At 47.7% G+C, this 27,170-nt stretch overlaps 2 protein-coding genes and 1 non-coding gene across 5 annotated transcripts; 2 read left to right on the top strand and 1 right to left on the bottom strand.

Moving 5' to 3' along the window:
* Window positions 1–3,926: 3,926 nt before the first annotated feature.
* On the bottom strand, window positions 3,927–6,587 carry C24H16orf54 (chromosome 24 C16orf54 homolog). 2 transcript variants are annotated; one of them, XM_015104165.3, is made up of 2 exons: window positions 6,480–6,587; window positions 3,927–5,863 (listed from the first exon to the last, which is right to left on the bottom strand). In XM_015104165.3, the coding sequence occupies exons 1-2, from the start codon at window positions 6,504–6,506 to the stop codon at window positions 5,207–5,209; spliced, it is 684 nt and encodes a 227-aa protein (XP_014959651.3). In that variant the 5' UTR covers window positions 6,507–6,587; the 3' UTR covers window positions 3,927–5,206. The 2 variants fall into 2 exon arrangements, with proteins under 2 accessions (XP_014959651.3, XP_027817450.2); XM_027961649.2 differs by having other exon boundaries at window positions 6,533–6,587.
* Window positions 6,588–14,664: 8,077 nt separating this feature from the next.
* On the top strand, window positions 14,665–14,771 carry LOC114110692 (U6 spliceosomal RNA). The gene has a single exon (XR_003586935.1). It is a non-coding gene; the product is annotated as a U6 spliceosomal RNA (small nuclear RNA).
* A 7,329-nt stretch (window positions 14,772–22,100) lies between these two features.
* ZG16 (zymogen granule protein 16) lies at window positions 22,101–24,706 on the top strand. Of its 2 annotated transcripts, none has more exons than XM_042240084.1 (4): window positions 22,101–22,126; window positions 23,154–23,215; window positions 23,399–23,531; window positions 24,282–24,706. In XM_042240084.1, exons 2-4 carry the CDS (start codon window positions 23,161–23,163, stop codon window positions 24,595–24,597), a joined length of 504 nt encoding a protein of 167 aa, XP_042096018.1. In that variant the 5' UTR covers window positions 22,101–22,126; window positions 23,154–23,160; the 3' UTR covers window positions 24,598–24,706. The 2 variants fall into 2 exon arrangements, with proteins under 2 accessions (XP_042096018.1, XP_014959650.2); XM_015104164.3 differs by having other exon boundaries at window positions 22,105–22,367.
* Window positions 24,707–27,170: the final 2,464 nt, after the last annotated feature.

Genomic DNA, 27,170 nt, shown 5'->3' with positions numbered 1-27,170 from the left:
AAGGCATACGTCTTTAGGTCCTCGCTTTTATTAGGCAGGAATGTGTCTGACCCTATGAGGTCAAACTAGGATTATCTTGTTAGTAGAAGAATGGTGACATTTCTTCCATCTAGTGGCCTGGGGCATATCTTTTGGGTTTGTTTATGGTTTTATAATTAAGCAAGCTGCAATGGCACCCCACTCCAGTATTCTTGCTTGGAAAATCCCATGGATGGAGGAGCCTGGTGGGCTGCAGTCCATGGGATCGCAAAGTCGGACACGACTGAGCAGCTTCACTTTCACTTTTCACTCTCATGCATTGGAGAAGGAAATGGCAACCTGCTCCTTTGTTCTTGCCTGGAGAATCCCAGGGACAGAAGAGCCTGGTAGGCTGCCATCTCTGGGGTCGCACAGAGTCGGACACAACTGAAGTGATTTAGCAGCAGTAGCAGCAGCAAGCTTGCTTCACTGAATAATGTTCCAATAGCTTTCTTGCTGCTGCTGCTGCTAAGTCGCTTCAGTCGTGTCCGACTCTGCGACCCCATAGACGGCAGCCCACCGGGCTCCTCTGTCCCTGGGATTCTCCAGGCAAGAATACCAGAGTGGGTTGCCATTTCCTTCCGCCAATAGCTTTCTTGAGCTATCATTAACTTACAATGCCCTCCCAAACTTTCTTAGGTTTTCTACTCTATCTATAGTCCCTATTGGGACTTCTACAACTACTTGTTTAACTATCCAATTATATCCCTATCATTTCCTCCAGGGTTGGTTGTTTTATCTCTTCATCTTAATCCTTTCTTGGTGCCCCTGAAAATCAGTAAGAGGAGGCATACATGGTTCTACCTGGCAGCTGAGCGGGTCTAGTTCCCCAGTGGGCCTTTCCCTGGACAGTTTGCAAGCTCTGTGTGCAGGTGTGTTAACTGCATTAAATGTGTCACTTAGATCTGAGAGGTTGGTTCCCCTCCCGACCCCACCCCAGGTGACATTTGGCAATGCCTGCAGACATCTCCTCACAACTAGAGATGCTGCAAAATATTCCACAGTGTACAGGAACATGAAACTTTATCTGACCCAGGGACTTCCCTGGTGGTCCAATGGCTAAGACTCCTCGCTCTCAATGCAGCAGACTCGCCTTTGATCCCTGGTCAGGCAACTAGCTCCCCCATGACATGTGGCGTGGCCAAAAAAAAAGATAGGGAATCAAAATATCTCAGATGCTCACGGGAGACTGAGTAGTGTCCTTTGATTAACATATGCAGGTCTTGGTTTTGGGGAAAGCAGTTTCTAGAGAATGCTGGAAATGTACAGAAGCCTGCAGCAGGTTGCAGAGTGATGGGGAGAGGAGCAAATGTAGCCTGCTAGGGCAGACGGGTCCTTCCAGAAGTTTAGCTGTGAAGATTTGACCTTGATTATAGAGGAAATAATCAAGGTGATATTGTGAATGGTATTAATCTGACAAGCACATGCCTGCTGTGAAACATCGAGAAATGCTGCATAACATCAAGCAAACATCTTCTACAAAGCACAGCTAAGTTTCAAGAAACTAAGGGGAACTCCCGGAGACACACACAAAGAGGAAATCGAAAACCAGAGTTGGGGGAACTCATGGACAGTTGCAGATATTGGCAAAAAGAAGGAGTTTGGGGTTTACCTCCACCTATATTTTGGAGAAGATTTACCTGGGGCACTGAAAACTGAGACCTTAATATTCAGCTCAGTCCCTTAAAGGATGACACTCTCAGTGAAAATGCAGACTAGAAAGAAAAAAAAAGCAAAACACCTTTCCATCAGCCCAGGGAACACAAAAGAACCTGGTGGGTCACACCCTGAGAACTGGTGGCAATGGAAAGGCTCCCCTGAGAGTTCATAAGCAAAGGTGTGCCTTCATGTAAATCTGGGGTTGAAATTTATACAATTTGTATAGTCTTGGAAGCCCAAATAAAAATGAACAAATAATGTGGTCCGGCTTGGTGATTCCCCTGAAGCATCCTCGGCTGAAGCAAACATAGAAGCTCTCTAAAGAGACACCCTGGAGCTGGTCACATGGATTTCCATACATAAGGCCCTGCTGAAGCTGAGTTCATGGCCCCAGCTTAGAAAACATAAGAGGAAGCCAGCTGTCATGAATGAGAGTGAGCAGACAACTTTAGAACTTGACTCAAGACTACAGAGTTATTAGGTAAAGGACCATTCAGGAAGTACGCTTTATTTTTATGGTTTTGTTCATTTGTTTTTAACTCTTAGCCATGTAGCATGTGGGATCTTAGTTCCCTGACTAGGAATTGAACCCGCATCCCTTGCACTGGAAGCACAGAGTCTTAACCACTGGATCACCAGGGAAGTCCTGAAGAAGTACATTTTAAATGCTGAAAGGCACAGAAGAAGGACTCAACATGAGGAAGTAACAAGACAGTGTTAAAAATGAAGAGAGGTTCAAAATAAAGAGGAGAAAGGAGGAGTTCCTTGGTGGTCCAGTGGGTAAGACTTCAGGTTTTCAACGCAACGGACATGAGTTTTATCCCTGGTCGGGGAACAAGGATCCCATGTGCCATGGAGAACAGCCAAAAAAAAAAAGGAAAAAGAGAAAGAGTGAAATGAATGCGTCTATTAATCCATCTATCTAGCAGTCATTCCCGTTTCCCTTCTTTGGGCTTCTGCTATATTTTAGATCCTGTTCTGGGTCTGGGGACATAAAGGAGATTTTGGGGGACAGCAAGCTGGACTCTGCCTCAGGAAGATGACATTCATCCACTCGTGAGTGTATGAGTCCATCTTTCATTTTATTGTATCTTTAGACATCACAGCTAGGAGAGCTCCAAAAGAGCATTGGTTTAACTTTCAACTCTCTGTGTCACGAGAAAGAATGTGAGGCCCAGTAATACAAAAATTACTTTTCTCCAACTGAGTGGGTGATAGAGCCAGATCACAGCACTGGGGCCTTGTCCCTCCGCTGAGCCCTTGGTGCACAGGCATCTAAGCTCTGAGCTTTCGGTTCACACCTCGTGGGCGGAGTCCCCACAACAGGGTCTGGTTAGCTGATGGTGACAAGGAGAAGTGACACTGTTACCCAATCGTGAGTGACAGAGATGGGACTGATCTTGTATCACTGGTGTCTTCCGGTCTTATCTCACCTCCCTCCACCCCCACGCCTGCCACTAGAGAGACTGAGAGCTCCCTGAGGGCGGGGTCAGGTCTGATTCCTCCACCCGCTGGGCCAGGCTGGGAGGAACACAGACAGGATGAGTGTGAGGTGGGAGAAGAGGGGAGGGTCCCTCAGCCTCGGGTGGGAAAGGAGGAGGGGGTGTTGATTCCCTGACTGCTCCTCCAACTTCTGGCATCCAAGCAATGAGAAGGGAGGCTCCCCAGCCCTCCAGGCAGGAAGAGCAGAGTGTTGGCCTCTACCCCCCAGCATTTCCTGGGTGTGGATGAATTTGGGGGAGGGACTCCTGGCCGGCCTCAAGTCACACAGGATGGCTGCTGCTCGGGCAGGGCTGTCATCTGGGGGCAGGTCTCAGGATGGCACTAGAGCGTCTGCCACTTTTCTAACACTGCTGACAAGGCTTCCCTGGTAGCTCAGCGGTAAAGAACCCACCTGCCAAAGCAGGATTGATCCCTGGGTCGATCTGTGGGTTGGGAAGATACCCCTGGAGAAGGGAAACGGCAAGAGTTTTCCAATACTCTTACCTGGGAAATCCCATGGGCAGAGGAGCCTGGAGGGCTACAGTCCACAGGGTCGAAAAGAGTCGGACAGGATTTATCAACTCAACAACACTGTTGATCCTTTTAACAAAGAAAGGGCAAATCTCTAGGTCAATGCCTCCAGCAGGAAGTCAAGTCTACTTAGAACTTGATATCTTTGTTTACATTGTATTTATTTCCATGTTTAACCTTCTATTTCTGGCCAATGGTACTTGGTTGTCCATTTACAGAAATGATATACAACAGAGTTCTTGTAAAATAAATTTATTAAGCAAACAGTAAGCCATGTGTAAAGAAAAATATAAAGTACAGGTGGTCAACTGATATGGCAGAAATCCTAACATTCAGGACTGAGGTTTGAGAAGTCAGATCCCAGGGAATGGAAATTCCTTAGCCTGCCCCCACCGCACCCCCAACTGTTGGCTCCAAGCCCAAAGGGGAGGTCAGCTGATACAGATATGGGGGCTCCATTTTTGTGGGGTGGAGCATTATAAGTAAGCCCATCTTGGGGCAGCTCTGGCTAGCAAGCTGGGAGGGAAGATGGCCAGGGACGCTGTTTTAGGAGCTGCCTTGTTCCAGGAGAGTGTTCCTTCCGCACTGGATCAAACTCAGATCTCCTTGGATTGGGCCTCCCCACTTGAGGAGGGGTAAGATCCAGAGGGCTAAGATAGGACGCCTCAAGAGGACTTGCTGCCTGCTGGCCTTTTTCAGACTGTAGATCCCACTGCAGGCAAGAGAGGGCCTCCTGTCACCAGCTGGGGGCCAAAGCCACAGTTTATATCTAATAAGATGCTCTGTTGGATGTTGACCTCTCTGTATGTGTTTTTCTGGTGGGATGGGGGGTGGCCTGGGAAGCTGAATTCCTGTCTCTCCTGCTAGTGGCTGACACTCGTCATCACCACAGTCTGTTCTTCAGCATCTATAGGACCCTTCACTCTGGTGTTGGCATCTCAGGCACACACAGAAGAAGGGAGGAAGCCGCTGTGTTGATGCTATTTCCTTCCTGTCTGGAACCTTGAGTTCTTAATCCGAAGTGTCATCTTGGCAGCTTCTGATGCAGTATTAGCCACTCAGTTGTGTCAGACCCTTGGCAACCCCATGGACTGTAGCCCGCCAGGCTTCTCTGTCCGTGGGATTTCCCAGGCCAGAATGCTGGAGTGGGTTGCCATCTCCTTCTGCAAGGGTTCTTTCCGACCCAGGGATCGAACCTGGGTCTCCCACATCACAGGCAGATTCTTTACTGCCTGAGTCACCGGAGACAGCCCCAAATCCAGTTCTCTGTGCCACAGCCCTCGACAGCTAAGCAAAGACACCACTGAGTTCCTGCTCTGTCCACATCCAGGCCTCCCAGGCCCAGATCCAGGGGAACCGAAATCCACAAGTAAAAGGCCTGGGAAGGGCATTCCTCCAAGGGGACCTCAGGTGTCAGCTCGAGTTCTTGGGAGCCTCAGGATCTTAAGATCCCTCTGAGGTTGGGCCTCCCCCCAGGGTCTCTGGAAGGCCAGTCCTCCAGGCAGGCCCTGGGAATTCAGAAACCCACACTGCTTCGGCCTTCACGCCTCCAGAATGCTGAGATCTGCTCCAGGGTGACCCGAGGCTGCAGGCCCCACTCAAGATCCGGGCTTCCTGGCCGCACCCTCCGAGCCTGGGGGCTCCCGGGATATGCACTGGCCTCTGGCCTCTGTTCAGGCTCAGCCCAGCTCACCAGGCCTGGGGCCTGGGGCCTCTCGTCCCAGACCTGGGGCCCCCAGAAGGTGCTCCGGTTTGGGGCATTGGGTGGGGTCTGGGGGACCAGGCTGCTGGGAGGGGAGCGTGGGGCTGAGGGGGCGGGTGGGGCTGTCGCTCGTGCCTCCAAGGTGCCCCCCTGGGCTGGCAGGTCTGGGGCACGGTCCGTCAGCAGGGGGACCTCCGAGCCATACCAGTCCTCAGAGCGCTCTCGAGGCGTGCCTATGGGCTCGATCCACAGCTCTCCTCCGGGGCGCCACACGAGGGTGGGTGCGCGGATGCTGGGGTCTGGCTGGAGGGAGCGGCGAAACAGGCGTTCGGCCAGCACGGCTGTGGCCAGGAGGAAGATGGCGGCCAGCGTGGCCAGGGCCACCATGATGGGGATGCAGGGTCCACAGGGTAGCGGGGCCCATGAGGAGGCTTCCGTCTGCCCCGAGGGCGGCTCTGGGGTTGGAGGCATCTGAAGAGACAGCGGACAGGAGAGGAAGCGCCTGAGACAAGGTTGATACCACCAGGAGAGACGGAGGGGGGCCAGCAGGTGTGTGAACACGGGGAGGAGAGAGACAGAGGGCAGCCGGGCTCCCAGACATCTGGGCGAGAAACAGACCCACGCGGACAGAGGAGCCCCGAGACCCAGAAAGGGTAGGAAGGAGCCAGACGGCCAGAGAGACAGGGCCCCCCTGGGTCTGCAGCTAGGCCCTCCTGCTCAGAGTCCCCAGGCCCTTCCTGGAAGCTGTATTTTCCTCCCAGAATCCAGGGTGCCTCAGATCAAACTCAAAGGGCCCTGAGGGCTCCTCTCCTCCCCTCTCAGCCCCCCTCAGGTCTTGCCTGGAAGAGGAAGTGCCGGGTGAGGAAGTGAGACCTATCCCAGCCCTGCCCCTGTGTGTGGGCCCAGCTCCGGCACCCTGGGTGCTCCTTGGCCTTCACAACCCTCCTTGGAGCTGGTCTTGCTCTTTGCAGGCTCCCCTGGGTTTGCCGTTGTGCCAGGTCTCAGGTGCCACCTCTACCCCCGTCCCCGCCTCTCCGGCTTTGCCCAGTCTTGCCTGACCCCATCTCCCTTGTTTGTATCTGCTCACCTCCTGGCGGGCCCCCTGGTCCCCCATCTTCAGGGGCCTCCTGTGCTCCTCACCTTAGGCGGTGGATCCCGGGCTCCTGACTCTCCGTCGGAGCCGCTCTTCCTGTGTGAGCAGAGGGTGCTGGACAGTTGCCTCACATGAGGGCGGAAGGGAGGGCACCACCTGTTGCTGGGCAACTGTGCCCTGGATCCCCCAGCCCCTGCGGAGCGTTTCCCAGGCAACCTGCTGGGGGATGTGGTCACTGCGGGTGGGGAGGCGTTTCCTGGCAAGGGGTGGGGCCGGAATGGGCAGTAGCTCTGTGTCACCCTATAGCCAGCCCCCAGACCTCAGAACACGTAAGCGGAAGCCAAGAGAGACAGAGCCCATCCCGGCCACCAAGGTGGCCCCCTCTACTTGCTCCCAGGAGGCTGCTGTGGCCCTGCCCTGCCCACTGGGCCCTCCCCCAATCCCGCTCTTGCTATCTGCCCCTACCCCCTCGTGCTTGCCCCACCTTCTCCGTGTTTTTCAAGGACATATATCTCCTTTTCTTCAGACCATGTAGCCCCAATTTCAGTTGGAAAATAGCTATGAGGTGAGACTCAGGTAGCAAAAATGGCAGGCTTCTGGGAAGGATCCTGGTTAAAAAATGTGCTTAGGCCTGTGTCCAAGTCACTGTGGACGTGACTGCAGCCATGAAAATTAAAGATGCTTGCTCCTATGACAAACCTAAACAGCGCATTGAAAAGCAGAGAGGTGATTTTGCTGGCAAATGTCTGTATACCCAAAACTACGGTTTTTCCAGTAGTCATGTAGGGATATGAGACCATAGACCATTAAGAAGGCTGAGCGCCAAAGAATTGATGCTTTCAAACTGTGCTGCTGGAGAAGACTCCTGAGAGTCCCTTGGACTGCAAGGAGATCAAACCAGTCAAATCCTAAGGGAAATCAGCCCTGAATATTCATTGAAGGACTGATGCTGAAGCTGAAGCTCCAGTACTTTGGGTACCTGACGGGAAGAGCTGACTCATTGGGAAGACCCTGATGCTGGGAAAGATTGAGGGCAGGAGGAGAAGGGGGTGACAGAGGATGAGATGGTTGGGTGGCGTCTCCAATTTAATGGACATGAGTTTGAGCAAATTCCAGGAGATTGTGAAGGACAAGGAAGCCTGGCGTGCTGCAGTCTATGGGGTCACAAAGAGTCGAACACAACTGAGCAACAACCACCAAGACTGCACACTTGCCATCTCGGCTCCTTTCCCTTAGCGCTGGGGGTCAAGGAGAATATCATCAGTTCCTAGACTTTGAGCCTTTCACAGATTGTCTAGTTCGACTCCCTCACTGACAGAGGACAGATAAGCCCTAAACAAGTTACATGTTGTGGCCTAAGTCTTACACCTCATGTCCATCGGAGGACGGGGGATTATAGATATAAATCCCTTCTCTGGCAAACAACCTGTATACAGCACAGCACTTCCTAGGAACACATATTTCATTTCGCAAAATGACAGCCATTTAATGTGAAGGGCTACCAAAAACATGTTGAGACGTTAGTGTATTACAAAAGGCGGTCACAAAGGCAGCCTAACTCAGACTGCTTTGTCCTCGTGGTTTTGAGGGAAGGGCCAGAAGGAGTACAAAATGTGGCAGGGATGAGAGTAGGAGGAAGGAGAGTCCCAAGGCTCTGTGCCTTATGACCTGCGTGCAACGCAATGACATTAGAATTGGATGAGACTATAAACCTTAAAATAAACCTGAACTTAATTGGATATGTACAAATAATTAAGATGGTAAATTTTATGTTACACGTATTCATGGCATTAAAAAGGTTTTCTTTTAAAAATAAATTCCAAGTAAATAAAATCTGAAAATTGTTTTATCTGTTTTATTATAAATTATCTGTCTTAAAAAAAAGTTAAAGCACTAGGAGTTGTTGTTTAAGTTGATAAGTTGTGTTCGACTCTTTTGTGACTTCATGGACTGTAGCCCACCAGGCTCCTCTGTCCACGGAATTCTCCAGGCAAGAGTACTAGAGTGAGTTGCCATTTCCTCCCCCAGGGAATCTTCCCAGACCCAAGGACTGAACCTGCATCTCCTGCATTGGCAGGAGGATTGTTTACCACTGAGCCACCTGGGAAGCCCACTAGGAGAGTAAACGGTATTAAAAACCAGAAAAAACAGGTACGTTTTTGTTTGTTTGCTTGTTCTCAGGGTATCAAGCTGGCTGTTTTGATTCTTAACTGTTTTTCGTCACTTACAGAAAGGCTTAACTTTCTTTTAACTGGTTCCTCAAGAAATTAAATATAGAATAACCATATGTCCAGCAATTTTATGTCTATATATATGCACAAGAACTGAAAGCAGGGGCTTCCTGGTGGCTAAGATTCTTTGTTCCCAATGCAGGGGGGCCCAGGTTCAATCCCTGGTCAGGGAACTAGATCTCACATGCCACAACTAAGACCTGGGACAGCCAAATAAATAGATATTTTTAAAAATAATAGTAAATTAAAGAAAAAGAATTAAAAGCAGAAACTCAAACACGTTTTCACACTAATGCTCATAGCAGCATTATTCACAATAGCTAAAAGAAATAACTCAAATGAATTCACATGTCTATTGACGGATGAGTGGATAAATATACTACAATGTGGAGGAAACTTGCAAACATTATGCCAAGTGAAACAAGCCAGACACAAAAGGACAAACACTATATGATCCCACTCATGTGAGGCCCTTAGAGTAGTCAAACTTCGATAGATAGAAAGAGCCCTGGTGGTTGCCAGGGGCTGGGAGGAGGGGGAATGAAGAGTTTGTGTTTAATGGGTCTAGAATTTCAGTCTGAGGAGATGAAAAAGTTCTGCAGATTGAGGATGGGGGTGTTTGCACAGCAATACGGTTGTCCTTGATGCTACTGGACTGTACAGTTAAACGCTGTTAAAAGGGGACTCCCCTGGCAGTCCAGTGGTTAGGAGTTGGTGCTTCCACTGCAAGTGGCACAGGTTTGAGCCCTGGCCAGGAAACTAAGATCCCTTGTAAACTGTGCAATTCGGCAAATAAATACATCAAGTTTCCAGCCATTGATATTCAAACAAAAAAAAGGGGGGACTTCCCTAGTGGTCCAGTAGCTCAGACTCTGTGTTCCCAATTCAGAAGGCCCCAACTCAACCCTTGTTCGGGGAACCAGCTTCTGCATGCTGCAATGAAGATAGAAGATTCTGCATGCTATGACCTGTTAAATAAATATTTAACAAAAAACAAAAACCGTTCTCTGCAGCCCTAACCAGAAGCCCCATCTGGAGGTAACTGGACCTGATGGATCTCAAAGGAGCAATCAGTTGAGCTGAGTATGTGTGGGGCCCCTGCCCATGTGGTGGCTTTTGTGGGTCCTATCTTTCTGCCATGGTGCCCCTAAGAAAGCCAATGAGGTATATTCCAGTCTGTGGCTTTCGGTGGCCGATACCTGAACCTACATCTTCTGATGCATTGCAGCCCACCAGATGTTTCCAGGAGAAAGGAGGGCTGAAGAGGCTCCCACAACTTTCCCCAACTCCTGTGTGTACTGAGCCTGACCATGCCTAGCTTTATTCTGGTGAAGGTGGACTCTCTTAAGAAAACATCAAACTTCATTCCTTTACAACATACCTGGCCATCACTGCCCCATTCATCAGAAAGGAATACTAACTCTATGGGTCATTAGTCACCTGAGATCCAACTGGAGAACTCACTTGTATCCTGGTTCTAGAAAACTCCTCCATCCAAGTTCATCCATCCTCCAGCTCTCCCATCCTGATCCCAAGGGGTAACAAATGGATCTCGGATACATCACTTCACTGCTCACAGCTGCACTGTCTCCATACAGCAGCACGGGGTGGTCAAAGCTTATTTATTTATCATTGTTTCTATTGAGCTATACAATTCACATATGGTAAATTTCACCCTTTTCAAGCATACAATTCAGTGGTATTTAGGGTATTCACAAAATTGTGCAATCACCGCCATCTAATTTCAGAACATTTCGTCACCCCAGGAGGAAACCCTCTACCCACTCCCCATCGCCTCCTCCCCCCAGTCTCTGGCAATCACTGTCTCCTTTCTCTCTGTATGAATTTGTCTGTTGTGAATATTTCATATAAATGCAGTCATACAATTTGTGGCCTTTTGTGTCTTGCCTCTTTCATATCACATATTGTTTTCAAGGTTTGTCCATACTATTGCAAGAATCAATGCTTCCTTCCTTTTTTTATAGCTGAATAAAGAATATTCCAGCATAGACTATTTGAGGTTTTTTTCCTCTATCTGAAAGTAGAGCATTCCTGTGAAGCATTTCGTAAACTGAAATGGCATAAAATAAGGAAGTCATTATCTTAGGATGTATCTTGCTAATGGATGCACAAAATAAACAGAGAGAAGCACAGATGCTCACACACAGTTGAAGACTACGGTGACTGCACGCTGAGATGCTGAGTGTAGTTTCCAGGAAGGAGCTTGACTGTGCCACTTCCAGGCGTGGGGTAATAAGCCCTGCCTCTATAACCATTCGCTACAAAAGAGACACAGTATTACTCTCGCCTTTTACTGTAAAAACGAAAATCCTCTTCAGATTTCTTCAGGCTAGTGCAAACAGGTACTAACGTAGGTCTTTCATAAAAGCGAAGTGGCGTAAAGCGAAGTTTCAAGAAACGTGGAGGATACCTGTACCACTTTTTGTTCATCCTTTCCGGGGCAGGTTGTTTCCACTCTGGCTATTACAAGTAGAGCTGCTAGAAACATTCAGGTCCAGGTTTTTGTGTGGACATATGTTTTCAGTTTCTCTTCTGTATATACCTAGGAGTAGAATTTCTCAGTCATAGGGTAATTCTTTGTGTAACTTTTTGAGGAACTGCCGGTGGCCAAATTTACAACTGCTGGGTTCATCCACTTCTCCTCTTCATAACTCATGTTCCCCCAGCAATGACAGCTCCACACTTTCCCCGTCCACGTTGCGGAGGACCTCTGTGAACCTGGCTCCTGGGCAATATGTGGAGGCCACCAGCCTCAGGCTAAAAGAGCATCATGAGCAGGCATTGGGGAGGGCAACCACACTCTCATCCTGTCATGCTTATGCCACCCATTTTGGCTGAAGCCCAAAGACTCCTTCTTAAATAATGTTACTGCAATCAGAGTTCTGGGTTTCAGCTTCAAGTGGCCTTCACTGGCATGCGGGTTCTTTACCACTGAACCACCAGGGAAATACCCGAGCTTCCCATCTTAATTGGAGAAGGAAATGGCAAACCCCTCCAGCATTCTTGCCCTGAAAATCCCATGGACAGAGGATAGTCCATGGGATCGCAAGAGTCAGACACGACTTAGAGACTAAACCACCACCACCCGTCTTAATAATCCTGAGGGACTTGGCAATCTTCTTCATTTGTGTCTGAATTTTCAATTTCCACAAATCCTCAACTTGAAGGGCTGTTGCAGTGATGATACTAGATACTTTACATAAAGAGTCGCATTCAGCACTTTGGTCCTCTTCCACCTTGATGTAGCATTACTTCTCATCTTATCTTTCAAGATCATGAAGAATCTGCCTCTCCACATTAAGTGAAAGTGAAAGTGAAGTCGCTCAGTCATCTCTGACTCTTTGCGACCCCATGGACTATAGCCCACCAGGCTCCTCCGTCCATGGGATTCTCCAGGCAAGAATACTGGAGTGGGTTGCCATTTCCTTCTCCACATTAGGGACCACCTTAAATCTTGTTACCATTAAGGATTGCTCTACATTGACCATCAGATTCCCCAAACTCTGAGCCTCTCCTTTCTCTCACTCCACCCACTGGTCCAGCTTATTGACATTTCTATTTCCTGGTGCCCACATTCAGAAATCCATCACTGACTGCCTGCCCGTCCTGACCTCACTCTGCTTCCTCTATAAACTTGAGATCATTGTGAATTGCTTCAACCCCTCTCCTTCCAGCCCTTGCCAGCCTTTCCCCTTGAACTAATACAACCACCTGTCCTTTGTCCTATTGGAGAAAATCACACAACCCATCACAGTCAGTGCGTCTAGTCACCCTTTAACACGGATCTGGGCAACTCTCTCTCCCCTCTGGACAGTGGCTCTTCCAAACCTTTCACTGCTTTCCTAGGGTCCTGCCGAATGCCACCAACCCTCCATCAGCCAATAATCTCTTCCTCTCTTCCATGAAGAAAGCTGAGGATTTTGGCAGGAGCCCCAGCTCTCTTCGTTGTTGATTCTCAGCTTCCAGAGTGGAGTTGGCCCCCTTTGCCCCTTATCCTCACCCCAGCAAGGATAGGATTAGTCATCATAAATATCATGGTCTGCTCTTGGCTCCATTCACGGCTTGCCTGGGGGGATAATCATCGGCTGCCGCCTGATCTGCCCTGATACTGTCCTCTTGTGATGAAGGTTCTCACTTTGTTTGGTGATCAGTTCCCCGCCACTGACCATCCTACCCTGTTCAAATATCTATTCCTCCTATGATACTGCTCCTGGCCATAACTAATTCTGTCTTCTATGTGCCTCATTTTTCTATCTCATTTAATCCTCTAAAATAATACTTTGAGACTTCCCTGGTGGTTCAGTGGCTAAGACTCCGCATTCCCAAAGCAGGGGCCGTGGGTTCCATCCCTGGTCAGGGAACTAGATCCCAGGTGCTGCAACTCAGACCTGGTGCAGCCAAAGTAATAATAATAACCCTTTGAAGTGGGTCTTTTTCTTTAAAAATTTATTTATTTATATTGAAGTACAGCTGATTTATGTTTTAGATGTTTGACAAAGTGATTCTTTTCTACTATAGGTTATTGCAAGATAAGTATGAGTACTATAAGTACAGCCTTGTTGTTGATCTGTTTTATAATAGTAGGGTATATCTGTTAATCTCAAATTCCTAAGCTATCTCTCATAACCTTTTCCCCTTTGGCAACCCTAAGTTTGCTTTCTATATCTGTGAGTCTGTTTCTCTTTTGTAAATAAGTTCATTTGTATCTTTTTTTTTTTTTCTTTTGGCCATCCAATTTTGGAATCTTAGTTCCCTGACCAGGAATTGAACCCATGCCCTCTGCAGTGGAAGTGCCATCATTTGTATCATTTTTTTAAATGAAGCAGATCTTATCCTTCTTTTATTAATGATGGTCCAGAGAGACTTTAAATAATTTGCCCAAGATAAGTGGCTGTGCTGGATGGACCTCAGCCATCTCCTCTCTTTTCTGCTACCCCATCATCGGTGACCACACTTTCCTGGCCACAGGTGAGATCCTTTCCTTCTCTGTCCTTGGCTGAATCCCCATATGCCCGTCCATTGTTCTCATTCACTGCACTCTGACAATTATACATTCCTTTATGTTTGCCCCTCATAAGGCTGTGAGTCCCTCCAGGTGGGACACTCCAGTTCCATTTTCCAAGTGACCTCAGTAAATGTTTTTGATCACATGAAGTTCAAGCTACTTTAGCCCATGTGTCTGGTTAGTTATGGCTAGTTGACCATTTTGCCTTCACTTACACAAAATGAGTGGACATGAAAAAGTGATGATACTAGAGAAAATGTGCAAGATCTCATGACCTTGGTACAAGAGGGACAAAGTTGAGACATACTAAGTACTGTGGATGCTAACGGGGCTCCCCCAGTGGCTCAGCAGTAAAGAATCAGCCTGCAACGCAGGAGACGCAGGAGACTCAGGTTCTATCCCTGGGTTGGGAAGATCCCCTGGGGGAGGGCATGGTAACCCACTCCAGTATTCTTGCCTAGGAAATCTCATGGACAGAGAAGCCTGACGGGCTACAGTCCATAGGGTCGCAGAGTCAGACGTGATTGAAGCAACTGAGCACACGAGCACATGGATGCTAAAATCAATGACTCACAGCTGGATGTGCAGTGAGCAGTTGGTCTGCCCTGTATTCAACTGGGAAGGAAAAGAATAAAATCAAGGCGTATGTACAGAATGCTGGAAATGTATGATTTAGGTGTATAACTAAAACGTGAAGGATAATTAGGAATCTTAGGATTTTCTCATTTCTACTGGATAGAGCCCCTCCTTAGAACATGAGACATTTGTTTTACTAGTGCACTCTTGATTCATATAGAAACATTTCCTTGGCACTCACCATGCACCAGGTCATGTTCTGGAGTGAACCCCGAGGTGAGTACAGTTATGACCCTTTTTTAGGTAAGGAAACAGAAGCATAGAGAAGTAAAATAACTTGCCCCAGGTGCTCACTTCAGCAGCACATGTACTAACATTGTAGGAAAAAAGAGAAGATTAGCAGGGCCCCTGTGCAAGGATGCCAAGCAAATTCGTAAAGCATTCCATAATTTTATTATCAGCTCTCTGCGAATTCTTGTCTTCGGAGAAGATAATGTTTAAACCTGCATCACAATCACCCTTGTTTAATTGGAGCTTCAGCATCAGTCCTTCCAATGAATATTCAGGGTTGATTTCCTTTAAGATTGACTGGCTTGGGCTCCTTATTTACCGTGTGTTTTTTTCTGGTCACTTCCCAGAGCTGACTCTCCCCACCCTTAACATCTTTTGTCTTTAGATGAGGCTGGCAGGGCTGCAGCCACTTTGGTGTGTTACTCAGTTTTTTCTGATTCTCTCCCATATATATGTGTTATTAAACTTTGATTTTCTCCTGTTTAAAAATAAATAAATGAGTAACTTTCCCCGGGCACACACCATCTGAGCAGTGGTGGCTGAATGCCAACACTGTACTCTTCACCAGCGCCTCACAGCACCTCACTGTCTTAATGCATTTGCAGAACACGTCACGCATGAGAGCAGATGACTCTTTTAACCTCATGTGATGTGTCAAGGAAAGCAAATCTGCTCCTATTTTTAGATGGATCTTTCTGACACAAAGCAAGAAGGAGGGCATTGTGGTGGAATGACTCCCACATAGGTAACAACTTACCCAGCATATATGAGCACTGGCTGATTTACAACTCAGATGGACAGGGATTTCATCCCTTTGAATACTATATTGTTATACTTTCTGGAGAGTGATTATTTTTGTGAAGAGGAGCAAAACAGATCAAAGGAAACAAAAAACTAAACAAAGGGAAAAATAAAAAGTTGCAGTGGATAAAGCAATTCAGTAAGAGAAAGCAAAAACAGAGGTTAAAAAAAGTTACTGTGTAATTATATCTCAATAAAAGGAAATTAAAACCAGATTCCCAAGTGACTTTAATTTGAGTTGTTCAAGCCAACTTACACAAAATTATTTGGCAGTCTTATGGTGCATTTGACAAGATCTCTAGGATCTAAACTCAAGTTAAGCCAAGCTTTAAGATAAAGCTAACTGCAGATGAAAAAGATATGGCCTCCTAAACCATCTTTATTTTTAAGAGATAAAAAAGGAAGGCCCTTTTGTGAAATTCTCAAGGGAGAGAATATACATTTACTTAACACATATCACATGCCAGGTCTATTGCCAAAAATTGATCTCATTATCTCCAATTTACAGAGGAAGAAACCGAGGCTCAGTAGGTAATGAAAAGAGCGAAAACTGGAATTAGGCTTTAAACCCATGTCTCAAAAAAATAAATAAATAAATAAACCCATGTCTCTTTGTAATATAGCAGTCTGTCCACAAATTCTTGGTACATTACTACAGGTTTCTGATTTCAAAAGTGATTAACTCACTTTGTAATATGTACACATATTGAATCATAATGTTGTACACCTGAAACTAATACAATGTTATATGTCAATTGTATCTCAATTAAAAAAATTATTAACATTGTACACTTACCTACCTGAATCTGGGTCTCTAGAGCCACTCTAGTTACTGCCCTGAAGTGAAGTGAAGTTGATCAGTCGTGTCCGACCCTTTGCGACCCCATGGACTGTAGCCTACCAGGCTCCTCCATCCATGGGATTTTCCAGGCAAGAGTACTGGAGTGGGTTGCCATTCAGTTCAGTTCACTTCAGTCGCTCAGTCGTGTCTGACTCTCTGCGACCCCATGAATTGCAGCACGCCAGGCCTCCCTGTCCATCACCAACTCCTGGACTTCACTCAAACTCACGTCCATCGAGTCTGTGATGCCATCCAGCCATCTCATCCTCTGTCATCCCCTTCTCCTCCTGCCCCCAATCCCTCCCAGCATCAGAGTCTTTTCTAATGAGTCAACTCTTCTCATGAGGTGGCCAAAGTACTGGAGTTTCAGCTTTAGCATCATTCCTTCCAAAGAACATCCAGGACTGATCTCCTTTAGAATGAACTGGTTGGATCTCTTTGCAGTCCAAGGGACTCTCAAGAATCTTCTCCAACACCACAGTTCACATTAGAGGGTCCCAATTCTAGACTTCTAGCCTGACAATTTTCAACAAACAGCATTGTTATATGAAGAAACTCTATAGGAACCTTACCCTTTGACAGAGGTAAACATCATTTTTTTTCAAGTTTTCTAAGCTACATTTCATTACAGGAAGCAACATTTTATATCATGACCCACTACATATACAGTGTTTAACTGCACTGTTTCAAAAAACAGTATAAGGACTTCGCTGGCGGTCCAATGGTTAAGATTCCACGCTTTTACTACAGGGGGCGCAAGTTTGATCCCTAGTTGGGGAAATAAGATTCCACAAGCCGAGGGGCCAAAAATCTCCCCCAAAGCCCATAGTATTTAACTTTGTTACATGCTGTGCTCTCTTCATTTCTTTTCTATTCCATTTTTAAAATATGCTGGTCCTGAGCTGTTAAATTGATTTCATGGCCCACCAGTGTCAAGATCTACAGTTTGAGAAACATTGTACTTTAGGATTTGGGTTGATCTGGAGATTTTTTTTCTCATTTGATAAATGCAGAAATATAGGCTCTCCAGAATGAAGTGAGTTCTTTAAATGTACACAACTAAGAAGTATTGAATGAGGACCTTGACACAGAATTCTGCCTTTACACCCAGTATTCTTCTGAATACAGAATTTCTCCAGAAGAATTGTAAATGAGAAACTAAAGAACACCCACATGCCTGTCCTGTAAGAAGAAAGGCTTAGCTACATGAAGAAATGGGGGGGGGTACACTTTCTAGGAGTCTCGCTGCAGCCGAGGCATTTGACAGTCCTTTCTGGAGGACACCTGCTCTGGACCAGGTAAGATGCAGGAGCGGGGATTCAGAGGTGGATTCATAGTCCCTGCTGTGGGAGGGGCTCCCGTTTCAGTAGAGGAGTCCACGAAAACAGATAAATTACAGTGCAGGCAAATTAGAACCATATTAGTGATGGAGGAAATTAAAAGAAATTAAAAGACGGTTGCTCCTTGGAAGAAGAACTATGACAAACTTAGCGTATTAAAAAGTAGAGACGTCACTTTGTTGACAAAAGTCGGTATAGTTAAAGCTATGCTTTTTCCATGAACGGATGTCAGAGTTGGACCATAAAGAAGGCTAAGAGCCAAAGAATTGATGCTTTCGAACTGTGGTGCTGGAGAAGGCTGTTGAGAGTCCCTTGGACTGCAAGGAGATCCAACCAGTCCATCCTAAAGGGGATCAGTCCTGAATATTCATTGGAAAGACTGATGCTGAAGCTGAAGCTCCAATACTTTGACCACCTGATGTGAAGAGCCAATTCATTGGAAAAGACCCTGATGCTGGGAAAGATTGAAGGCAGGAGGAGAAGGGGACGACAGAGGATGAGCTGTTTCGATGGCATCACTGACTCAGTGGACATGAGTTTAAGGAAACTCAGGGAGATGGTGAAGGACAGAGAAGCCTGGCGTCCTGCAGTCCATGGGGTGGCAGAGTCAGACATGACTGAGCGACTGAACAATAACAAGTGATGGAGGAAGCACAGCTGGAGGTCAGAGAAAGGAGCTTGATTTCAGTTCAGAGCCTGGAAGAAGGGAGCTGAGGAGAGAAGCTGTGGTGGAGGGCGCACAGAGTGGCTGCAGTTGTGGCGATACAGCAGACTGTCCTAAGGGTAGAAGGTACTGGGTGGGCAGAAAGAGAAGAGCGTGTTAAGTAGCTGGAGCAACATGAGCCAACTGTAGGCCACTGAGGGGCAACATGTGGGGCATGAAGAACAGTGGGGTAGGGGGTAGAAGCCCCTTTTGCAACTTAGCAAAGTCACCTTTGCCCACTAGATATTTTTTAATATTAAAAAAGTTTGTTTATTTAGTTTATTTAGTTGCAGGATATAAGATCTTCAATCTTCAATGAGACATGAGAGATCTTTAGTTGCAACATGCAAACTCTAAGTTGCAGCCTGTAGAAACTAGTTCCCTGATCACGGTTCAAACCTGGGCTCCCTGCATTGAGAGTTCAGAACCTTAGCCACTGGAACACCGGGGAAATCCTGCAAGGAACGCTTTTGAAAGGCAAAACGCTTCAGGGCTCCCCTCACTCTCGGAAGGAATCCAAACCCCTGACCACATCTCCCTCGCCCTGCACCCTCTGCCCACTGGCTGCTGCCCAGACCTTGCCTCCCACCTGCTTCCCTCACTTACCACCAGCCACTCTGCCCTCCCCACCATTTCTAAATTCATCCCACGTGCTTCCTGCTCAGGACTCTGGTATTCATTTTGCCCTCTGCCTGGCCCACTCTTCACACAAACAGCTGTATTTCTCTTTATGACTTCAGTCAGGTCTCTTCGCAAATGTTACAGACCAGAGGACCCTCCAAGCCGGAGAAGCAGCCTCCCTATCCCTCTTTATGTTCTCATTCTGATTTGACGGTTTCTTCATAGCACACCTCCTACAGTAATGTTGTTGTTCATTTGATGACACCCACTCACCCCTGCTGGAACGATCCCTGGGTCGGGAAGATCCCCTGGAGGAGGGCATGGCAACCCACTCCAGTATTCTTGCCTGGAAAATCCCACAGACAGAGGAGTCTGGTGGTCTACAGTCCATAGGGTCCCAAAGAGTCAGACATGACTGAATCGACTTGGCACGCATGCACATGCCCACTGGAGTGGAAGCTCTTAGGGGTGGGATTTGAATCTCTTCCTCCTTGGTATCTCTTCAATATCTGGGGTGCCTCCAACCTACAGATGCTCCATAAACATGTGTTGAGTGAGCTGCTTTGCTAAGGGGGCAAAGAAGATGGTGAGAGAGTTTAAGTTGCCTGGGAGAGCAGAAAGCTTGGGAAGGCTTTGGACTTTCCTGGTCTATGGGACCAGGGCAGGTGTGCCTTTCACTGCTCATAGACCAGGACAGGTAGGCCCCCAGCTGGCACATGGGTTAAATGTGAAAGAGTTCAAAGGGAAGCTAATGAGGTAGAAGCAGAGGGGGGCCTGGTGTCCCATGGCCTCCACCTCTTCCTTCTGGCTCCTGAGGCACAGCATCAGAGCAAGCTCTAGAGGAGGTACTTGCATCAGCTTCACAGAGGCCTTCCTTGTCTGCAGGAGGACAGAGGATGAACCCTGAGACCCCTCCCACTGGAGGAAGGGCATCTCCGTCACGCTGGAGAGGGCACTAAGGAACTGTTGCCCAGAACCCAGGGACCAGTCTTCAGGCAGAGAGGAGACCCTGGATCACAGCATTGTTGGGGTGGGTGTATGAAAATGAACCTATGACCAGTGTAAGAGATTATTCTGAGGGTCCCAGAGGAGTTTTCCCAAGGTGTTCCCCCTAAGATCTCTCTGAGCTGCCATCTTTGATTTCCAGTATTTTTTTCACAGACTGCGTGATGTGCCCCTATTAAAAAAGAGAGAGATGGGTGATAGTGAGGGGTGAGGGCAGAGTTAGAGATAGAGTCGGGGAGAGACAAAGAGATAAGGAAGGAAGAGAAGAACAGAAGGAAAAAGGCACTGAGAGAGGGAACATAAAGAGAAAATCTTGGGATAGGAGATGTCAGGGGAAGATCAAGACATTAAAGGAAGGAGAGAGAATCGGGAGAGAAAGGCAAGTGCGAGGAAGCTGCACTTGCTGGGAGAGAAGCTGGGACTTCCCTGGTGGTCCAGTGGCTAAGCCTCTGGCACTCCCAATGCAGGGGACCTGGGTTCAATCCCTGCTCAGGCAAAGAGATCCCACATGCCACGACTAAGACCTAGCACAACCAAATAAACAAATATTAAAAGAAAGACAAAAGCCATACGAGGACAAAATGGCTGGAAGGAGATAAAAGTGGTCACCAGGATGCGCTTGTTTTGGACACGCAGAAGGTTGGAGAAGGGAGATCACACAGCCCTCCTAGATCTCGGAATCTCCCCACCAGGAGCCCCGCCCTACTTCCGGCTCCCCAGGGTGGGGCTCCTTTGTTTCCTGGGATGGGTCCTCAGCACCAGATGGTGAGCCTGTCCTCTGAATGCTGGGCTCCTGGTTATTAATAACCGAGGCTAATGGTTCCAGTCCCTCCCTGGCCTTTGTCCTTCTGACCTGTTGCCTCAGTGGGTGGGAGGGCCAGTCCTAGAGGGGTTCCAGAAGACAAGGGCTGGCAAAGAGAAGAAATCGATGACCCCAATTCTGGGAAGTTTCGGACCCACAGGAGGGAGTCATTGCCCTGGGCGGGCTACAGCACCAGGCAGATTCAGCTATGGTGTCAGAAGTCCTGAGGGCCCAGCACGGCCCCCAGGGCAGGTCCTGTCTGCTTTTACTTCCTCAGCTTCCCATTTGCCCACTAAACTGACTGTCTGTTCAGGGGAGGGGGATCTGCAGGTGTTGCCTCAAGTCGCTCTTCTCAGAGAGAAAAAGTTTGTGAAGCGGCTGACAGATTGATGATGGATGGTTGGAAGAAATAGAGAGTACAACAAAATATTAACCATGAGAGGATTTCCCTGGTGGCTTAGTGGTAAAGAATCCACTTGCCAGTGCAGAAGACATGGGTTCGATCCCTGATCCGGAAAGATCCTGCATGTCCCAGAGCAGGTAAGCCCGTGCGTTGTCACCACTACTGAGTCTGTGTTCTAGAACCTACGAGCCACGACTACCAAGCCCTCCTGCAGCAACTGCTGAAGCTCTCGCACCCTAGAGCCTGGGCCCTGCAAGAGAAGCCGCTGCAGTGAGAAGCCTGCACACTGCAACGAAAAATGGCCCCTGCTCCTCGCAACTAGAGAAGAGCCGGTGCAGCAACGAAGACCCAGCACAGCCAAACATAAATAAATAAAATTATGTTTTAATGAAGTAGAGCTTTGTTTCGTCTGACTCAATTTAATAAAAAAAATTAACCATGACAGAATCTACATGGTGAGCATACGGATGTTCTCTGTATATTCTTACAACTTTTCTACACTTTGAATTTTTTCATATAAAATATGAGAGGAGAGAAAAAAATTGCCCAGCAAATAGTATAAGGTGTTGGAAGTGTCATTCCTTTCCAAGAGAATCTATATTTCAAATGCCTGGAGAAGGCAATGTTTATCCTGAGAGATGGCAGATTGCAGGTAAGGACACCAGCAGAAACCACATAAAGGAGGGAGAACCCTGGATGACACCAGGTGATGAGCAGTGCTGCCTGCCCACAGCTGCTGGCCTTTCGGTTGGTGATATTTTCCCAAGTTTATTCTGCCTCTCCTGAGATCTAGGCCTTGGCCCAGAGTTGGCCCCACCCTGCCACCTGTAACCCTTGGGGTAGGATAAGTTCCAGACCCTGCCTGACAACTGATCCTAGGAGTCTGGTCATGTTTGCTCAGGAGGTGAGGTTCACACGATAAACAGCAGGGGGAGGGCTTGGACTTGGTATAAAAGATCTGGAAGTTTCTAGGGGAGCTATTTTGCACTTGAAACTGCCAGGTGAGGGGTGAAAGAGGTATTGGCTAGGGGGTGACGGGGATTCCTGGATCTGGGTTAGGGGAAAATTCAAGCTGAGCTGAAGATGAGACTCCCTATGAGCCGCAGGAAAGACCTGGGTGTCAACTAACCGGGGCATCTGAATCGGAGCTAGTCTTAGGTGTAAAGACGTCTGGATCTCAACTGTAGGGCTGGAGACACCTGGGATACACCCGTGGCCAGATTTGTGTTAGCAGAGAAAGAGGTATGACAAATAGACCAGGCACCTGGCATCTAATTTCTTAAGCTGATTCCAGCTCCTTCTCAAACTTCTTGGGCTATCCCATCTCCACCAGAACTGCTTGGATGGTGATGCTGGCTGTCTCTTCTATTACCGTGTTCACTCTCCAAGTGACAGATAAATGCTCTAAAATGCTCCTTTCTTTCCAATTTGAGAAAAGGCCCAACCTAGGAATTTAAACTATGCCCCAGATGCCCCACAAGCTGGGCCAATCTACCCCAGTCCGACTTCCTTTAAGCTTTTCTCAGACTCCTGGTTTGATGAACTCAACCATCTCTATAATTTGGAGATGTCCTCCACCTTTTTTTTTTTTGGCTTTGCCATGTGGCTTGTAGGTCTTAGTTCCCCAACCAGGGATGGAACCTGTTCTCCTTGCAGTGGAAGTGCGGAGTCCTAACCACTGGACCACCAGGGAAGTCCCTCACTTCTTTAGAAAATTCCTTTCCTGCTTTGTGCTAGGAGGGAACAGGGGTCGACACAGCTTAATCCAGATAGAAAGTCAGGAGGGAAAAGGAGGGTTGGTTGTAGCCAGACAGGGGAGACAGAGAGGGATTAAGGACACGTAAGATAGTATCTGTGATGAACAGGACTTGAGACTATGGGCAGTTCTTTCAAAGCTGAAGACTGAGTGGACAAGGTCTGCATTGAAGGACCAAGAACCCCAAGACTCAGCTGGAGGTCAGGGGAGCCTGGGTAAATGGCCTCCGAGGGGATAAGGGCAACTATTCACTCCCTTTCTTCTCACTCCAGCCCCAGGATGTGGACCACTGCTCTTCTCGCCCTACTTTGTGCCTCAGCCTCTGCCACAGAGAGTAAGTGAGAAGCCCGAATCCCAGGACTAGATCAGGGGAAGACAGCCGCCCGCGCTGCGGGCAGCCAAGGCTTTCAGAGGCTGACTTGGCGTGGTGGGAACTGAGCTGCGGGAGGAAGAGGGGTGATGTGGAGAAACTGAGCTCTCAGGGGATTTCTCCCCACAACTCCTCCTTTCCCTCCAGTTCAACCCAGGGCCTCCTCCTACAGTGGAGAATACGGAGGCGGGGGAGGAGAACGATTCTCCCAGTCTGGAAACCAGCTGGATGGCCCCATCACCGCCATTCGCATCCGAGTCAGCAGTTACTACATCGTAGGGTAAGCGTCTTCGAGATTCTGTGCTTTGGCGACCTTCTAGGATCTTACTAAGTTAGGAAGGTCTCAGTGACATGGGGTCGCACAGAGTCGGACACGACTAAAGCGACTTAGCAGCAGCAGCAGCAGTCACTTTGGGTCACAGCAGCAAGTCACAGGGATAACATGATACAGAAAAGTTATTAGATGACTTGGATTTGAGACCTGTGCTGCCAAAACCCCTAAGACTCCCACATGTGTGATCATGAGTAACTCATATACCCTAACCTCTGAGGGACCTGGGCATTGTCTAGTTTACCCCAACCCGAGGTTTAAATCCTGCCTGGCATCTTCCGTCTCTAACTGGATGCCTCTCCCCAAACGTGTGTCTTTCTGACATTGGAGCCTGGCACAGCATAAACAAGTTTCTCCCCTCATGGGGGCCTTTCAGATGTTGGGAAAAAAAAAAATCCCTTTTCTTCTTTCAAGTAGGGAGTAGGGTCCCAGTGGGAACGTAGACTCCAAAGGCAAGCTCTGATTTTCACTGTCTGGGTGATTCTGGGCAAGCTGTTTTCCCTCTGTGAGCCTGTTCATCAGCAAGATGAGGAGCTGAAGTTCCATGTATGACCTTCCAGGGCTCATCCAACCCTCACACTCTTCAGGGCTGTCATCTCCATCACCAGTCTGAAGGTCTCAGCCTGTAGGCCAACAGCTCCTGAATTCTGATCATCTTACTCAGTGTCTCCCTTCTTTCCCTCCTCACTCCACCCCTAGTCTCCAGGTGCGCTACGGTACGGTGTGGAGCGACTATGTGGGTGGCACCTCGGGAGACCTGGACGAGATCTTTCTTTACCCTGGAGAATCCATCGTTCAGGTGTCGGGAAAGTACAAGACCTACCTGAGAAAGCTGGTCTTTGTGACGGACAAGTTCCGCTTCCTGTCTTTCGGGACAGACAAAGGCACAAGTTTCAACGCTGTTCCTCTGTACCCCAACACTGTGCTACGATTCATCAGTGGCCGATCTGGCTCCCTTATTGATGCCATCGGCTTCCACTGGGACCTCTACCCCTCTGATTACGAGAGCTGCTGAGTTGCACAGCAACTCTACAATGGGGACTTGGGAACCCACTCACCACTAACCACCATCCACATGTCTCAATTTAAAAAAAACCAACAAACAATAAAAGGGCATGACTACAGCTAGTGGGATGCACCTCTTGACTCTGGGTAGGAATGTGTGAATCTCATTTCTGGCTACTTGTTGTGTGTTAGTCTGGGGAAGAGTGGGAGGAGGAGGGAGAGAGGTGAAAGAATCTTGAGCTTTTCTTCATAATTTATCAAGAGGAGATAAGGTCTTCCTTAGTGGTCCAGTGGTTAAGAGTCTGCCTGCCAATGCAAGAGACATTGGTTCGATGCCTGGTCTGGGAGGATCCCACATGTCGAGGAGCAACTGAACCCATTTGCCACAACCACTGAAGCCTACAAGCCCATGAACCCCAGCAGGAGAGTAGCCAGGGCTCACCACAACTAGAGAAAGTCAGAGTGCAGCAGCAAAGACCCAGCACAGCCCCAAATAACTAAACTTTACAAAAGTATTTTCAGCTGAGATAACTTTTAGAAATATAGAAGAGATAAGATTCTGGCCTGAACTGATTCTTTTTTTCAAATGTCTACCCAAACCGGAGGCTGAAGCTAAGGCCAAGTCGTGGCTTATCGTCAAGACTCCAGATGCTTCACTCTCCAGCCCTTTCTTCGTCTTCTTGAGATAGTGCCTCTCCACCAACAGGCTGTCACCTCACTCTCCTGACCTCAACCCACTCACCGTTTGTGGGTGCCTGGAGGTCACCATCCTTCATTCTTTCCCAGAACCCACTCGACTCCCAAAGTTTAGCCCGAGTGGCTGCCAAGGACTCTGGCTATTTACCCCATCCTAGTTCCCGCCTTCACACGTAAGTCCTGGGGTCCGTGCTCAGCTCTCTCAGACCTCAGTTCTTTCCTCCAGAAGCCACCACCTGCTCAACAGCTTTTACTCTGCCAACTGTTGTTGCTGTCTAGTCACTCAGCTGTATCCGACTGTTTATGACCCCATGGACTGTAGCTTGCCTGGCTCCTCTGTTCATGGGATTTCCCAGACAAGAATACTGGAGTGGGTTGCCATTTCCTTCTCCAGAGGATCTTCCCAACCCAGGGATTGAACCTGCATCTCCTGCATTGGCAGGTGGAGTCTTCACCACTGAGCCACCAGGGAAGCCCACTCTGCCAATTTTACCCTCAAAACAAAAGGGTATTCCAGGAGGTGGGGTTGGGGTGGAGATTGTCCATCATGTTTCCGTGAACTGAAGGGGCTACTTAGAGTCCGGGAGAAGCATTAGGGGGACTGGACATATTCAGGAAGGATTTAAGGGTATATAGTTGCTTTGGAAATTCTAGTTCTTGGTCCCAAATTTTTGACAGTTTTTTGTTTGTTTATTTGTGCTTGTGGTGGTGATTACTCATTGCTCCCAATAGGTTTATTCACATCCCAGGGAATTTCGGTCACACTTTTTCCCAATTAGACAAAAATAACAGTCATGTATATGTAATTTTATAAAGAAATATTAGCATGATACAAACTCATGACTAGTCTGTTTTTTATAAAAATGCCTTTATTTCTCTCAAGTCCATGGAATGGAATATTATGCAACTATATTTTATTGATATATAAATCCTGTAAAATTCACCCCACTTTTGGACTGCGCCCCCGTGTCATGTGGGATGATTGGCATGGTTCCCCAACCTGGGTTGGAACCCACACCCCCTGCATTGGAAGCACTAAGTCTTAATCACTGGCTGGCCAGGGAAGACCCATAAAATTCACCCTTTTAAAAAAAATTTATTTTTTGGCGGGGTCTTCTTTGTTCTTCCTGGACTTCTCATTGTGGTAGCTTTTCTTGTTACAGAGCCCTGGCTCTAGAGTGCATGGACTTCAGTCGTTGTGGTATGTGGGCTTAGCTGCCCCACAGCGTGTGAAATCCTCCTCGAACAGGGATCGAACCATGTTCTTCTCTGCATTGGCAGGTGGATTCTTAGCCAGGGGACCACCAGGGAAGTCCAAAATTCCCCCTTTTAAAGTATGCCATTCAGAGGTATTTAGTGTATTCACAGATTGTGGAACCATCATCACTCTCTAATCCCAGAATAGTTTCACCACCTCAAAAAGAAACCCTGTCCCCATGAAGCAGTCACTCTCCATTCTCCTCTCCCCCAGCCCCTAGTAACCCTCATCTCTTTTCTGTCTCTATAGGTTTGTTTATTCCAGACATTTCACACAGATCAAATTATACAACAACGTGGCCTTTCATGTCTAGCTTCTGCCATTTAACATAGTATTTTCAAGTTTCACCCATGTTAGAGCATATATCAATACTTTAGACCTTCTTATGGCTGAATCTGACGGGCTTTTAACAGATCAGATATTTGGTCAACTTTAGGAAAGCCTCTGTGTTTTTTCACCCAGTTAGGGGACTGGCACCAAAGGGGCAGCCATGGCAGAAGGGAATTAAGGGGAGGGACTCCTGGCTTTTATCTAGTCCTTATTGGGTTTTGGCAGGAGATTATGATTAAGGAAAATGTCCCCTTACTTAAAAACTTGAGTTTTAAGAGTGCTGAATTAAGCTAATCATT

Source organism: Ovis aries, chromosome 24, assembly GCF_016772045.2.
Source record: "Ovis aries strain OAR_USU_Benz2616 breed Rambouillet chromosome 24, ARS-UI_Ramb_v3.0, whole genome shotgun sequence".
NCBI classification, from domain to species: Eukaryota; Metazoa; Chordata; class Mammalia; order Artiodactyla; family Bovidae; genus Ovis; species Ovis aries.
Note: the sequence above shows the minus strand (reverse complement) of the source record. Positions and strands in the feature narration are given on the sequence as shown.